The sequence below is a fragment of the Tigriopus californicus genome, chromosome 10 (genome assembly GCF_007210705.1).
Source record: "Tigriopus californicus strain San Diego chromosome 10, Tcal_SD_v2.1, whole genome shotgun sequence".
NCBI classification, from domain to species: Eukaryota; Metazoa; Arthropoda; class Copepoda; order Harpacticoida; family Harpacticidae; genus Tigriopus; species Tigriopus californicus.
The window spans coordinates 6,338,721-6,354,614 of NC_081449.1; the positions used below are offsets into that span (position 1 = coordinate 6,338,721).

General features: G+C 44.2%; 1 protein-coding gene across 1 annotated transcript in view; it reads right to left on the reverse strand.

Annotated features, from left to right (window-relative positions):
• LOC131889397 (toll-like receptor Tollo) overlaps positions 1 to 15,894 on the reverse strand; it is a 30,060-nt gene that overhangs the window by 6,468 nt on the left and 7,698 nt on the right. The window contains exons 3-6 of the mRNA XM_059238488.1: positions 15,087 to 15,365; positions 8,271 to 8,421; positions 8,104 to 8,200; positions 3,321 to 4,334 (exon numbers count right to left, since the gene is read on the reverse strand). Of these exons, the coding sequence (XP_059094471.1) occupies positions 3,321 to 4,334; positions 8,104 to 8,200; positions 8,271 to 8,421; positions 15,087 to 15,365 (1,541 nt within the window). The remainder of the gene's footprint in view (positions 1 to 3,320; positions 4,335 to 8,103; positions 8,201 to 8,270; positions 8,422 to 15,086; positions 15,366 to 15,894) is intronic.

The following is a 15,894-nucleotide window of genomic DNA, read 5'->3' on the forward strand; positions in this document are numbered from 1 at the left end:
GTCTTGGTGTCCTCGCTCATTGAGGATTCCCACCGAATTTGTTTTTGTTTCCTGGAAGAACGGCCATTTTCAGTCCGATTTTCTCACCATTAAGACCGTCATAAAAAGGTCCCAAGGCCAAAGAGAACAACAAGCAAGGAAGGAAATCGGTCTTTGTTGCTGGCTCTGGGTGGTCTTGTTTAGCTTTATGTGGGAGCTTTTGTCGGATTTCTCCACAAATGTAGCAGTCTTGGCTCAAACCCAGGAACTAACCAGAAGACAAGCAAGTCAACCAAAGGTTACCCACAAGACGCTCTTCACCTACTGTACGTACTACGTATACTGTTCCCTACGCTCTTTCCCTGAGTCCGCTCGGCACTTTTAATGAAATGTTATCACGACTTTCGGCTACCAAGACATTACGGGTTGCTTTTGCCAAAAGAAGCAACACACTTGGTGGTTTGAGACAAATGACATTGGTATTTGGATCCGAAAACTTCCCGTCGAGAAAGCTAGGTTGACTCAAAAGCACTCTAGGGGTCGCCAGGAGCACTGAATCTAGGCGGACTCGGGTTCAATTCACTTTCACCGGGCTTTAAGGGCCATTATTTGCAACGTCAGACAGCCCCATCAAAACGGGAAGAGGTACGGTAGATTGCTTAATAAACTACTGATGCCTTGCCTTGAAAGCGATTTCTTTTTCGGACAGTATGTGACCCAGGTCACTAATTACACATAAGATTTTGATAGATTTGGTCAAAAACAACATAAGCACATTATAATTCAATAAATAGAAATCGGCCCAATCGGGCCTTTATTTGGTAGAGGCTGACTCACAAAGCGCTCTCTGAAGTGCAGATCGTAAACCATATTTCGTTCAGCCATAAGGAGGCTATGGTGCTTTCATTTGATATTTTTAGACCCCGACTCTAACCCGAAATGCAGTGATCAATCGCACGATAAATTAATTCCTGAAAAGGGTAAAGAGCAGAGAAATTCATCAAGGTATTCTTTTTATAGTTAATGTCGTCAGTTGCTCAGCATACCACATATTCAAATTTTCATGATGGGAACCGCGAACTGGTAAGAGGCGTTTAAATTGGAAGCTCTGAGAGTTGTGGTTTGGACCATTATTTTGATACCAAGCCGTAAAGGTGCCAAGAGACCTGAGCTCAGAACTAGTTAGGCTAATGAGTTTTTAATTCGTCTCTCACTACTCTCTTTTTTGGAATGGAGTAGAAGCCAAAGTGAGGGAAGCGACGAGAGTTGGGAAAAGAAACTCAAGATAAAGGAGTTGGAAGTTCCTTAATCTGTCAAGCCAAAAGAGCCAATTTTTGGATGTTGATGCGAGGTTCTCATGACTTCAATTGAGATCCTGCGAGCTTGGCTTGATGATTTAATGTCGTTGAATGCTTTTTAAGAGAGGCAAGATTATTTAACATGAATGCGACGACAACTGCAGAATAATCTGAATTCAGAAAAAAGGTATATCTTCTGAAGAGGTAAAGAAATGGCCAAACAGTCACATTTTTTGTTTCAAAAAATAAACTTGCCATCGAAACAAGGGCACAACATGGACATTTTGCATCTTAAAATCGATGACGACCGCATTTCGACTTTTGTTTCAACACCAGCTATTTACTAAGAGTGTCAGAGTTAACTTGGCTGATAAATAAAGCATGTTGTTTGCATTTAGTGAGAAGCCCTTTCTGGTGTAGCCAGTTAATCGACGAAAATAGCTTTCAATTTTCAGGGCCCTTTGTGTCCAGCCAAAAAAAGGGGCTGAGCAAAAAGTTGGGCAATATATTTTTCTCGTGGCCAATGATGTCACTGGCGAAATGTCTTTACTACGTAGGCTGGCCATGGAGCAAAACAAAGTTTGGTAGAGCCTCTCATGTGAAGGATGCATGAATGAATAAATAAATAAACGGGCATTGAAAATTTATGGACCGTTTTCTGGCATCAAGCGCAAAAAGGCAAGGAACAGAAAATCTGGAGGGAAAGTTTTCACTTGAGTCTCGAAATTTGGGGATGCTGATAGGTTTTATAGGACACGGATCGGTTTTTGATTGATGAGCTTCAGATGCAAGACTCAATCAATCAATCCACTTGGTCGAGAGAAAAGAACCAAAGAAGCCAACCAGGGCTTAGTGTGCAGAAAGAGATGAAGCCGAGAAGGGAGGGCCCAGTCACCTTGGTTTATTATCAAAACGTCGGATAATTTTTCTCCAAATCTAACAACGAACCAAAAGAGATCCCTCAGGGTTTACTTGGATTTCTCAGATTTGCTCCAGGGAGGCCAGGCTACATCATTATTATTACTATTACCACCATCATCGCCATCACGATCATCATCATCTGAGGAGGAGGATTCGGCCTCGTCGAGTCCAACTGTTCTCTCAATGAAGATCACATAGGCAAACAATTGAAAATGTCATCAGGGACATCTGCCTTGGGTGCACTAATGTGTGCTTGATGAAAGCGTGGATCCAGCAGGATGCAATAAACAAAAATGAGGGTAATGCATTATCCGAGCCATGGTTGGGGTTTGATGGTCAAGTCAGACCCATTCCCATGGGAAAATACTCGCTGCACTCTCGCCATTGGTGTTTATCCCGAAGACCCTTTGAAAAGGCCGGATTGGATTCGGCTCATTGCCATCGAGCTATGGTTCCCAGGAAATTCCACCAAGTTCTTGGGTTGGTCGAGATTTTGTCGCTGTCGAATCCATTAACTTGATTTGTCGTAATCCACCATTGAGGCGTGAATGAGGAGCGAATGAATTCCTCATCATCAGGATCGATACAACCATTTCATGGAAGACTCACAAACCAAGGGAGTGCATTTAAAGTGCACATGAGTGCACAACACTACATATAACACTTCCCATAAGAACGATGAGAGGGCCACAATTCTAATTTCCACAGAAATGTCGGAAAGACCTTTCCTTCCTCAATGAATTTTTGATTACCAATTATATTTCGATTCTCATCACTTTCCGTCGAATCGTGAAATAAAATCGGAGCGAGATACCTCTTGGCCTGTCCCCTCGTTCTGCCCCTCCTCAAGTACGTACGGACATCCAGAATTCATGGTACACAAAATTGGCTTTAATGGCCCATTTGGTTGGGATCATTTTGCCTTTTTCCACAAATCTCTGGAAACTCCCATAAAATTGAATAAAGCACCTCTCAAATCTACAACCGTCTTCTCTTGCTTCTGTTCGCGGTCGTCGTTTCCCCCTTTTGAACCGTTCTAGGGCCTTATCTGCCTCAGAAGACACCAGACACATCTATGAATGCTTGCACATCTAAACGGATGATATGGAAAACTGATCTTACCAAATGGATATTGGCTTCCTCAAGGCCACGGCTAAGATGATCAGGCTGATGACAATGATGAATGCGGACGAGACCACGGCCACCACGGGCACCAAACTGACCAACACACTCTGGTCATTTCGATGGTCGGCTCCATTTTGATCGCGAAAGGAGACCGCTAGCACATCAGCACAAGAGGCATTGGAGATGATACTGGATTGGGAAGAATCCCCTACGACACACGTCAATTCCTGAGCATCCAGAATCCTCTCCTGATGTTCCTTAAGGAATTTCTGCACGTTCTGCAAGAATCCACATTCACAAGACCAAGGATTGCCCGCCAGCGCCACCTGGTGGACATTGCCCGCTTGAAAGAGGTCCCAAAGAGGAAATGCCACCAATTTGTTGTTGTTAAGCGTAAGGATTTGGAGCTTTCCTAAGTTTTTGAACGCACTAGGGTGGATGTGGGTGAGCGAGTTGTGGTCCAGATAGAGCTCTCGCAATGATGACAGATCGAGCAGCTCTCCACCCGTGAGCTCAGACAGTTTATTGTGCTCAAGATGAAGGATCAAGAGCTCAGAGAGGCCGCCAAAGGTCTTATTGCTGATCATGGTGATGGCACTGTTGTTGAGGAACAGTGAAGTTAGATGCTTCCGCCCGATGAAGGTCTCGGTCGACAGGTCCGTATGGTTATTCCCATCCAAGTAGATGGCCGTGGCATCCATGGGGATAAACTCGGGCACTTCTCGATGCTCCCGTTTTCCACATTGGATGATATTGGCCGACCAAGTTTGGTCGTTGAAGCACTCACAACCATCCGAGCATTTCATTCGGCAATCGCACGCAAAGAAGTCACAACACATACACAGAGCGAAGCAATGGGTCTGATATTGGCAGATGAACTCGCTCGGCTGGACTTCCTTTAACGGGAGAACCAATTTTGTCTCGTTGGAAGGCAGGTCTGGGCTCGAAGAATAAGGCCGATTGTTGAGAGAGCAACTAATGTTGTCCCAATCCGCGATAAACGCGAATTCCCTGTAAGAGGTGAAAAAAGACAACTTCAAAATGTGTACTGAAAACCAAAGGTTAAATTGTCACAAAAAGGGGGGGCGGGTGATTATGAAGGGAGGACGGCGTGCCAAGGTAAATGTGATCACGCAACGACGGCGTTTTGTCTAATTGTGGTGGAGGGGCATGTTGTTAAATACTTCCGAAGATTGAAATAACGTTTCTTCAATTCCTGGCGCCTTCAGCCAAATTTGTGGAAGTCAGACGTTCTTGGAGTTCTTCCCTCAAATTTGCCGGGCGCTCTCGCCGCTGAGAAGATTAATGAGAATTACGATCTTATCTCGGAAATAATATTTCTGTTGAAAGCTCGCGGAAAACGAAGCTACCCCCAAACTGGTTGACCTGACTGAACCTCTAAATTTAGAGCCTTTGCCACCGGGTATTCATTCCATCGGCCAGCCAGCTCTTGTTGGTACGTTGGTTGGTTTTTTGTGCGAGTGTGCCAGGGTTACTTTTGGAGCTACTTTATTCGCTCCCGAGGAGACACGCTTGGCCAAATTCATATCGGGGGATTTATGTCGTTGCACTTTATCACTTTGCTTAACCATATTGCACTGAGCCCTATGTGCTACCATAACCGGCTTGAGTTATGGTCCTTATCATGACATATTCGCCACCACATTCGAGTTTAATATTACCATCAGCGATGATCGTCCTTTCCCAAGAGCCAGCAAATGACCCCATTGGCGAGAAAACGGGAAACGAACCCTTCCATGAAACCACAACTGATCAGAACCTAGGAACTAGTACGTAAAGTGAACATTGGGTTCGTGTGTGCGTGTGTATATACTGCATTAGTACGCAAGGTCCTTTTGACTTCCCTGAAAGGTTCCGACGGTTCTGACATAAAACAATCATTGGAAGTCGTTCTTTCTTCACCATTTCCAGCCCTTCTCTACAAATAGAGACGTTCACGAGTCGGATATGTAATTTGATCTTCATCATCATCAATGCGGGTTTTCGACCCGAGAACATGACCAAATTGGTTAGTAATGGTCGTGTGGATATACCTTTGTGCGTCTGACCTTGGTTCCTAATTTGTAGTCTGGGCATTTCTGACGGAAAATGTTGATTTGAGAGGGTGATAAATGTTCGAATAAGGGATGAGGCATGCCTCTTATTCTGTTTCGTCCCTGTGCCTTCAGGGAATTGACGAAAGGAAAAGTCACGGCGTTGATTCTTAGGCTAAGCCCCCTCAAAAATACAATACCGAGGACCCCGAAAGTCGTGACAGAATCATTAGCTGGCCACTACTATCCAATGTCAGCAGTTTGTGAGTGTGTAATGAAGTTGAGTAACATGGCTTCGCAAAATTGTCCGGTCCTCATGAGCTCACAAGCTCAAGGATGAGAGAGTGATCTATGTTCGTGGTCAAATCCGACAGTCAAGAGTTTGTGTGCAATCACTTTACAACAACAACCCACTGAAGGGAAGACAATTTGGTATGTTTGGTATTCATGTTGAGGTTTTTTTTTTGATCAAGCTCTCAATCAATTGTCATCTTGAAGGGTTGCTACGTCTCGAAGCTTTGTGGGCGAGACAAGTCTATGTTTGCCCATCAAAGAGGTGCCAATAAGAATCCTTTCAAAACGGTATAAAAAGAAAGATCTCTTCTCGATCTCACAAGCAAACTGCCGGATTCCGATCCAGCTAATGACATCATTAAACCCGATAGCCAATAGCTTCTCGGCCAATAATGCTGTTCTGGTTTGCCTCGATGAGACCACTCATCTCATCTCTGGATCTCTTGACAAGAGTGAAATGCCATTGGAGGAGGATTGCGGTGGCTTTATTTCAGATTTCTCGGGACGAGAAGAACAACCATTAGAAAAATGACAAGATAAATGTTATCGTTGTCTTGCGAGCAATTTTCCTCCGGGGCTCAAACCTGAGTGCTGAACAGCCAGAATGCCATGAACGGTTAGCATAGGTGTAGCTCATAGGTGGACTACTGGAACTCTGGACAATAACTCTTTCAACTACCCCGGAGACGATACAGGTGCGTGGAAAGGCGTCCAGGGCTGCCCAGTTTCCTGCTGTTGGCATTATAATACTACGTGTGTAGTGCAGTATTTACGTTTTACACTACAAGACAGCTCTAGACTGAGGAACCCGGTAATTTTCCCCTGAAATATAATTATCGTGTCGGTGAGATAATTTTTCCCCTGCCTTGAACCGGGCATTTTATTTGGTGGGTGCACTGCCGCTACACACAACATGCTAGCGAGCAATGCACATTTGCTTTGCGATCCCTAATCTTGCACCCATTTCAAAATGAAATGTGAAAATGCTAAAAATAGTGCCAAAGTTGTGTTCATGACGATCATCGAATCGATATGAAGACAAGGCGCAATCAGGCTTAAGCGGATAGAATCGGATTCCCGGGGCTCAAATCCGATATTTTGTCGGGTTTTTCTTCTTCCACCCTATTCTCGAGTTGTTTGCAATTTGATTTGATGAACAACCTTGTTGTACGGGGAATAGATATTCAGACATTGCTCCTCAGCTTGACGCCAAAAACGAATGCCAAATCCTGTTTTACCCCTTTCTACTCTGTCTCTCTCTTTTCCTCTCCTCTTCAGTCTTCTGTTTGGTGGGCTCTTGTAGCCAAAGGAAAATATTGCATGTGGATTTGACATTTTCGATGACAGAGAGCGAATTTCTGTATACCAAAAGCAAGCCTGCCAAGCAAACAGAACTCTCGTGGGCATTTCCCTTTTTAGTTTAAATGCCTTCATTTTTCAATGCAAAACTGTTTCTTTCCTTTTTTTCTGCCTTACTAAGTTTCACACAAGCAGCTGAGGAGTGACCTTTCAATTCATGTCTTGGGCTACAAAACAGCAGTGTCTCCAAATGTGCATGTATTACAGTGTATCGAGCATTTATGTTTTGGGAACATGCCGCAAAGAGTCGAACCCTGAAGGGAACTTGAGGCGTTTTCAGTAGTGATCGCAAGCTCGGGAGTGGGCGTGGTTCTTTGACAAAAGAGAATTTTAGCTCTTTTTGTGCCTCGAGCACCTCTCATTGCCTTGCAGCCCAACTACAGACAAGAACAAATCACAATGATTAAAGATAGACACGAATAGACAACCACCGCTCTTTCTTTCTTTCGTCCATGAACAAAACGGAGGTGCTCAAAGTGTATCACTGTTTTACAAACTACTCGTACATACGTACACACTTCGACTGGCTCAAAGCCATTTGAGGGGTCACTCTCCTCTTTTTGCACCCGTTGGATCCAATCCAATAAGAAGAGAAAATAACCGACGATAGGGCGATCATTTCATCCAGTTTGGCTGGTTCTCGGGATCCTGATGGAGGGATTGCAAATTGCGGAGAGCTTTTTGTGCTCTTCATGGACCCAAAGAGCTTCTTTTCTTTCTTATCCCCGTTGCCAATGCTGTACTATCGAGCTTGGCATTGCGACCGAAAATGCACACAATAGATTAGGAAAACAGTAAAATTGCACTTGTTGTGGTGGGAGCACGGCCACTTTGAGCTCTATTCTACCCACGATGTCCCACATTAAGGGCGAGAAGGAAGGAACAGAGACCATTACAGCAAATTTCGAGATAGATGAAGTGTGCATTTATGGAGAAAAATCGGGTCAGAGGCCCCCTCGGGTGACGGGTGGGCTGCGCTTTCGAAATTGTCATTTTCAGGAGGAAGAGAAGCCGTAAGTGGTCCCTTTGGAACAAGGGGTCCAAGCTAACCTGGGAATATAAGTGGATCTTACCTGGGTGCTCGTCGGGCTAAATCATTGATCCTTTGCAGCCATTCCATTTCACAGTCGCACATTATCGGATTGTGGGCTAAATAGAGCTCCACTGGATCTAGGACAGGAACAAAAAAATACTCATTAACAAATGTTCCACACGTTCTTGATCAGTGATCACGACTTACCCGTGTTCTCCGTTGACTCGCGTGTCAGTGCCAATGAATTCAGGGAAAATTTGGACAATCGATTGTTGGACAAGTTCACCGACGTCAAATTGGAGAGCCCAATCAAGGAGTTGGGAGCAAATTCCTCGATCAAATTAGATTGAAACTTGAGCTGCAGTAAAAGGAAGAGAAAAACATATGATTCCTGGTTTGGCGGGTAACTTTGGCTCACATTAATACGTTTGCCAGCAGTCTCGCTTGGTAATGATTAATAATGAGTAGGAACCGGATTTGAATCATTTTCTTAGTTGTTTTCTCATAAAATAAAATGAAATGTCTTGCTTGGATATTATTGGATTTATTCATTTGTATCAATGCACATTACGACTTAGTAAAAGTCCTGAAATTCCAGTCAAAGTTTTACAGTGCTCAAAAAATGAACAGTTGAAGTTGAAACAATCAAAACACACAGTATTTTTTACTCAAGCGAGAGCCTTTGACATCAATTTCATTCGCTCACTATTATTTTTGCCAATTTCCACTTATTTCAATTCATAGCCTTTAGATCTGGTCCCTATTCTGAAACACATCTCCACCTCAACTAATTACACCTCAGTATTAGCTGGAGGCGGAATTAGGGCCCTCACTTCCGACGTCAATATAGCATCCTCCCGATTATTTTTCGACGGGATCAAGTTTGCACCAAGGTCTCGACATTTTCCTTTCAATGAGACGGTTCAGTTCATCAGCAGTTCGTAAAGTACAGTTTTTGATACGACATCCGTCCTGCATCTCTTTTTTTTTGGTGTCGCAAGGTGTGCAGCTGTCTTTTGTCAATAATAGCGGGTTAGACGGAAGGTGAAGGAGGGGTTGATACTCAATTTCCCATTCTCTCACTTGTGGTGTGGCTGCTGCTCAATTCTAATTTCTCGCTTGTAATTGTTTCACCGACATCCATGACGACATTTTGAATCTATTTTCAGAAAAAGGCGGAATAAAGGAACCGAGGGATCATCAGACGCTTTGCTGCAATCTCCCTTTGTTCTCGGAAAGCGATTGATGATGGAGCAGCCAAGAAGTGAGTGACAAAAGGTTTTAGGGTTGAAAGAGTTTGGAATTCCGAATGCCATTAGTGTCTATTTCACATAAAACATGGCTCTTCAGCCTTCGTTCGTTCGTTCGTTCTTTCGTTTGTTCGTTCATTCTTGTGTTTGTTGTATTCCCGAAATGGGGAGGGAAAGAAAGTAGCATTGAAATTGCACAAGACGACGAGCAATGGAGCACTGCCACTCACTTTCCATTCATTCCAAGGGTTCAGCATCAAAGACAAAGGTGGAAAGTATGGTGACAACTTTCTTTCGAACATGACATGTCTAACTAGACTGAGTCACCCAAAGTTCAAAAGGCTGGCTGGATTGGCAATCGCGCACAGCCTTCAGTGTTGTTCATGTAATATTTACAACGACACAGAGACTACTAATTTGACTCATAAAAGCCAGGAAAGTCATAAGCTGGGCTAGGAAAACAAGTTTTTCTCTTATCAAGAGGAACCAGATTGCTATCATCGTCGCTGTCATACACACACACACACGCACCAAAAATAAACTTGTTTGCTTACATCGAATAAAAAAAGGGAAAGACAAAGTCCGACCTTGTAGGGTATATCAATAACGGCTTGTCATCGGTCCCATTTGCATGCGAATCAGTCCCTAATTTGGACACAAAAACGTCCAAAAACCGTTGTCTCCACCTGAGCTGACGTATCCAACATCCTAATCAAATGGAGGCATGATGCATGCAGGGTCCCATTACCTTGATAAGGTGACAACGGAGAGCGAGAGACGTCCCAATTTGCCACCAAATGGTCGGGTCTTCGCCCATATTTTACCCGCGTTATCTTATCCCTCACACAAGCTCTGGCTTAACCCTCCAAAGATCCTGCAGTCCCCCAAACCTCTGCGTGTGTAGTAATTAAAAGAAGCAACTTCGTCCAACCTCTTCTTTCTTGAGGTCTGGTCACTTTTATTCGAGATGTTTTTGCTCGTCACACTAAGAAAAGCACTCTCAATTCTCGTTCGGTTGATTAAAACGAGCCTCACTTGGGCTTTGTGGCCATCCGCGCAAGCACGGTTGGCATGGCAAATTCCTCAGGATTTATCTGGCTCGTTTCGTCTTGGAGAGGTGCTAATTTTAACCGGTCAACTCCCGATACAATTTCCTTCCCACCGAAATGGTTACTTTTAAACCTCCCATTTCAACCCAACTCGAATGGCTCAGCATCATTCAGGGTGAATATTCAAGATCAGATACCCGTTCTTTTGGTTACCAAGAGAAGGTGGTAGCAATGAAATCTCCGGCGAGGGTTCTCTTTCAAAGGCGAGTGAATGGCTACTTTCAGTTTGATTATTGCTACCTTGAATAGTCAAGCACCACACGCTTTCAAGCATTGACCATTGTTCGTGTCACAAGCTGTGGCATCCAAGAAAAAAAAGTGGTTTGATTAGTACAACATATTTCCATTGGAATCCAGCGACAAACCATCCAATTGAAGTGTCAACAAGTGGAATGCTCCTGGAATCTAAAAACACATTCGTTCACAATTAAGCCCACTCCGCTCTCGGGAAGTTCAACCCAGCCGCTTGATTGGCTTTGATTACTGGGTTCTGAACAAAAATTAAGTAAGCCTCCCCTGAATCTGCGAAAATCATAATCTCGCGTGATAAGCCAGAAACTGGACTCCGACCCGTCACGTTTTATGCCTTGCTTGCCGTTCTATTTCCAAATCCAAGGGCGAGAGTTTTCGGGGAAATTTAAATTTGGGATTGGAACTCTTCGAATCATCAAGAGTACTTGCTTAGAGAGCGTCATACAGAGGACCTCTCATCCCGAAGCGCTGAGAACTGAAATAAATTTCAATCAGTTTCGAAATTGGGCGCTGGCATTCGTTCACGAATACAACAGAAAAATGGAATTCCGATAAAAGGTGCCTACTCTTATGTAGCCCTCTAATATGAATGAAGCACAGGAGAGTTTCTTCCTCCCCCTTCGTGTGTTCCTCCTCACCAGTCAAATCGGTCGGCTTCTCTCACAAGATTGAGGTGGAAATGACTGACAGATTTTTCGACCACGAAAAACTCTCTTCTCATTATTATCTCTCTGGGATGGAGGATAATGAGTCCGCCACTCGTCCGTCTACTGAAAATGTGGACGCCTCCTAACTTTGAAGCCAGGTTGGATTTGGTCGAGGATGATCTTTTGGAGTTGAGAAGACTTGGTGCATGCCCTTGTCCACATCTACATATTCATAGCTCATTAACTACCGACGATATCAAATTCACTTGAGCTGGTTTCAACCAACGGGGAGGCGTTATTTGTCAATCAAAAATTTCTCCACTAATATGTTGTATACTCTATCAGGGGCTCCTTTTTCTGGACAACACAAGACTCGTTTCACGGGCCAAGAACACGGATCCAAAGGGGTGGGTAACAATCATAATCTAACCAGGATAGAAGGAAGCACCTCTGCCAAATGTTGAGGGCCTGGTTGGACAGATGAATGACTGATAATAATGACAGCAAAGAGCGGAGACCCCGGTGATATGAGCTGCCAAATTGTGATTGTGGTCAAATTTGCTCGCAATTATGGCGGAACGGAAGCGTGAAATTATGATAAATAACTTCTTCTGGCATGCATGCTATGCATACGACAGAGATTCATATGTCATCTCATTGAAGAATCCAACCCAAAACCAACATGAATTCAGTTGTTCAGCCTCCTTTCTCCGAGATCCATCAGCTCTCAGGTCCTGAGAATATTTCCTGAAATCACCAGTTCATTGGAAAATTGTAGCTCTGTATCTGGTCAATCTTGCGCTCGGTGTCAGACTACCTTTATGGACGCACACAACCTTGCTTCACTGATGGGTGAAGATGAGGATGAAAGACAATGGTTTGTAATGCTAGCCCAGAGCGTCTTGTTTACTCCAAGGGGTTTTCAAAGTCCCAGGGCAAAAGATCATCATCATCTACTACGTTCTACATTACATTGGCGATGGATTAGCTCAACTAAGGAGTCTCTGGCCCAGCTAGCAGAGGGAGATCTGGAAAATCACCCCGGTGATTTGATTCGGCCATGACTCAACCAGAGCGAGTGAATTCTGTGCCGTCATTAACTCTTTATTGAGCGAGCGGGATAACTAAAGACCTCTAGCGATCCACTCTTGAGACTTGAGAGCAGATGGCATTTCAAATGATTGCAATTTGCAACCAAGTACAAAACAGTTATGAGCAGTAAGCATGAGGCTTCGAATGCCATTGCCAAATACTCACTGAGCCACACCCAAAAAAAGTGTAACAGAAGGAGGAGGTTCCTAACATGGATGCAGTCCCTGTTTGAACAATAACTACTACCTAGTATGTACTACCATTGGGATCCCCCAACACCTCAATCTTTGGACACGGACGGTTGCTACGACTGCAACACGCTTGGTCACTCTCTGTCTCCCTTGTGTGTTTTTTTAGGAGAAGGGGGATTGGAGCTGAAATTGATCTACAATGACTGGCATAGGAGTTAGAGAGCTTCAGTTGGTCACGTAGTTAGTTAACCCGTCGCCAAGGGTGCTGATGCTACACACTAACATGAGCGTTCTTTGGTATGGCTGGCCAACTGAGATGGAGACTTTTTTTCTCTAGTCGTCCGAGATCACTCTCGACATATTCGGATCTCAGAGTCTTGGCTTCATTGGTTGAACTTTCTGACTTGACAGGGATGACAACACAGAAACGCTCGACCAAAAACATCGAACCCTTTTCGAAATTCCCGCGCTGCTATATGGTTGCAAAGAGATTATGACATTCCAAGATGTGTTCTAAGTATACGTATATCAGCCTGAAGGATGACATGGCGGGCTATCAAAGTGAGCCATTTGGAAAGAGGAAGTGATGCGGGAATGGCGAGAATTTCGGTTGCATTTGGAGTGAACCATGACTCAAAGTTCCACGGACTTGATGAATACAAGGAAATCCTGCACTCAATCTGACACCGAAATAAACACACACATACATACACACACACAGAGGCGGTATTGTTAAGCAACGAGTGCAATTCTGGCAACGCTACGAGGGATTTATCGTCAAGTGGTTTACTGGCCAAATTTTGGCACTTGTTTCCATGGCCACGATGAGCCCTGAATAATTAATATGTGTGAAATGGGCCTTAATTGCCCATCGAGCGCCAAGACCCACTCCATCCACCCTAGGAGATCCACCGATGAGTGGGCCAAAAATTCGCCAAACAAAACCCTCTTTGACGTTTGCAGTCCCTTCAAGGGATCCTCCGTCTCATTAGGTTGAGGGGTTGTTTATTGGGGCAAAAAGATGCATAATCTCGTTTGGGGAATGATTAAACACATATCCATGGCAATGAGTCACGCTCTCGATGGTTGGCACTTTTTGTTCACCCTTGGTCCTTTTTTTGGTTAAATGTCAAACCGAGCAGGCAATTTTCGGACCTAATTGATATCGTGATCGTGGAGGCCGAAAATTGGCCTGATTTTTTGAGCTGGATGAACACATTTCACCAAAAAGGGACCATTTTGCATTACAAGTCAGTCATGCAATAATGACCAAGACCCCTTTGGCCTTTCGATTGACCAGGGAAAATGTGGGGGGGAGTGTCTGTATAATATGCACAAGTTGGCAGCTGCTGAATGGTTTTCATCCGTGAGTAATAACCCTTTTATTCAATAAAGACCTTGGCATTGGCGATGGTTTGGTTGAGACGTTTCTAGCATTTCAACACCAGATCACAAATCCCTTCAGAGTCCCTCGGAAAAAACTTTCCCTCCATTTCTCGCTTTCAAATTAGACTCCCTCTATGAAGAAAGTTCTCGAAAGAAAAATATTTTCGACTTTTGAGTAGGTTTATTTTTCAGGCCCTTGGGTCTTAGAGCCTTACTGACAGCAGACTGCAGACGACGAAGCCGAAGAAGACGAAGTGGTTGGAGGAGTAAAGAAGCAAGTGCTGCGCGACAAATTGAGCTTTTTAGTTGGCTTCACGCTCGGCTACCTTTCACTCGCTTCGTCTCATTTTACCCCAGAACTCAAACTTGAGAATGCTTGGAAACCACCTTTTCTTCTCTGGCCTCTGGTAAACTAGAACAAAACTCGCCTTGATGACATTTCCACAAGTTTTCAGGCACCAGGCAGTTTAGATCTCTTTGGATTTAAGAACTTCTTTCCCTTCAAGGATCACCCTCTCTAAACCTTCCCCAGTCAAAAAAAGGAAGGAGGAAAGGGTGTCCATAATGGGTTAAGAATGTTTCTCTCATCATCATCATCATATGGACCACTTCACCCATTCTGGTCGAAAGCCAACCACTGCAACGATCAACGATCTCTCCTCTTCGTTTCAAGATTAATGCTGCAACATCCCATTGGAATGGAAAACTCGTCGTATTTACCCATGTTTTCAAAGCGTGAAATGAGTTCTTCCCTGGATCGAGTCGTTCATTCTGTCTTAACCCTCTCACTCACTCGCTCGTCTGCACTGAGTTGAAGAGTCGGTGCATAGCGGTGAGCCTGTCGTGGACTACGTGATTTTGAAGGACCAGACAACCATCCAACCCTCTTTCTTTCGCTCCCTTCCTCCCTCCTTCAATACACACACAATGCGATGAGGCAACAAAGAAAGTCTCACTCGCTTCTAAGCTCCAGGGGCTTCTTCTGGGTTCCATTATCATTCCAATCTGTCCTCCCGTTTTCAATCATGGATCTTTACGGCATTTGAACTTTTTGGTTACACGTTGGCATTAGTGACAATAAAAAGGGCTCTCTTACCTCTTTCAGACTGGGTACCAAGCTCTGTCGATCCATTTTCTTCAAGAGATTGTGGCTGACATCCAAGTGAACCAGATGGAAACCGATTTGCATCTCGTAGTAATTTTCCAGCTCCTCAATTTGATTCCCGGCCAAATTGAGCCAAAGCAACGACTTGGGGATGAAAGCGTAATCGAACCAGAGCAGGCGATTGTTGGAGATGTTCAACCATTGGAGTTGGTGCTGGGTGGTTAAGAGGCCGTTGAAGTCCTCTAACTCATTGTTATCCAATCTCAAGGCCTGTGAAAAGAAGAAGAAGCGCAATCGTTTAAGGTCACTTCTATAACCCTGAATGCAAAACGATCAGCAAGCTATATGTCCATTTAGAACCCAGAGTTTGTGAACGTCCTCAATGGTTGGTTCTTCAGAAAAAAAGGCTTTTGTGGTCATTGGTAAATACAAGAACTCTCTTTGCATGAGAACTAGTATTCTGCATGCGGCATTGCGGTCACAACCACACTGGGGATGATGGTACGGAGACGCAATTTATGCACCCTTTAATCTTACTTGACATAAAGTAAGACACATGAAGGTAGTTTTCCAGTTTATTCGTTTCATTTTTTTCCCTCCCTGAAGGAGAAGACCACCCCCATCGTCCTGCTTGGCCCTGGCAGGTTAATCCTCTCCGATAACACCGAACTCACGCCCAAACCAATGGAATGGAAAACTGTGCTATTCTATGTTCAGTACGCACATCAACTGTTCAACAAAAGTAGGTCCAATATTTTGGCCAAGATGTTTTTTTTTGGGGGGGGGGCGGGGGGAAAGC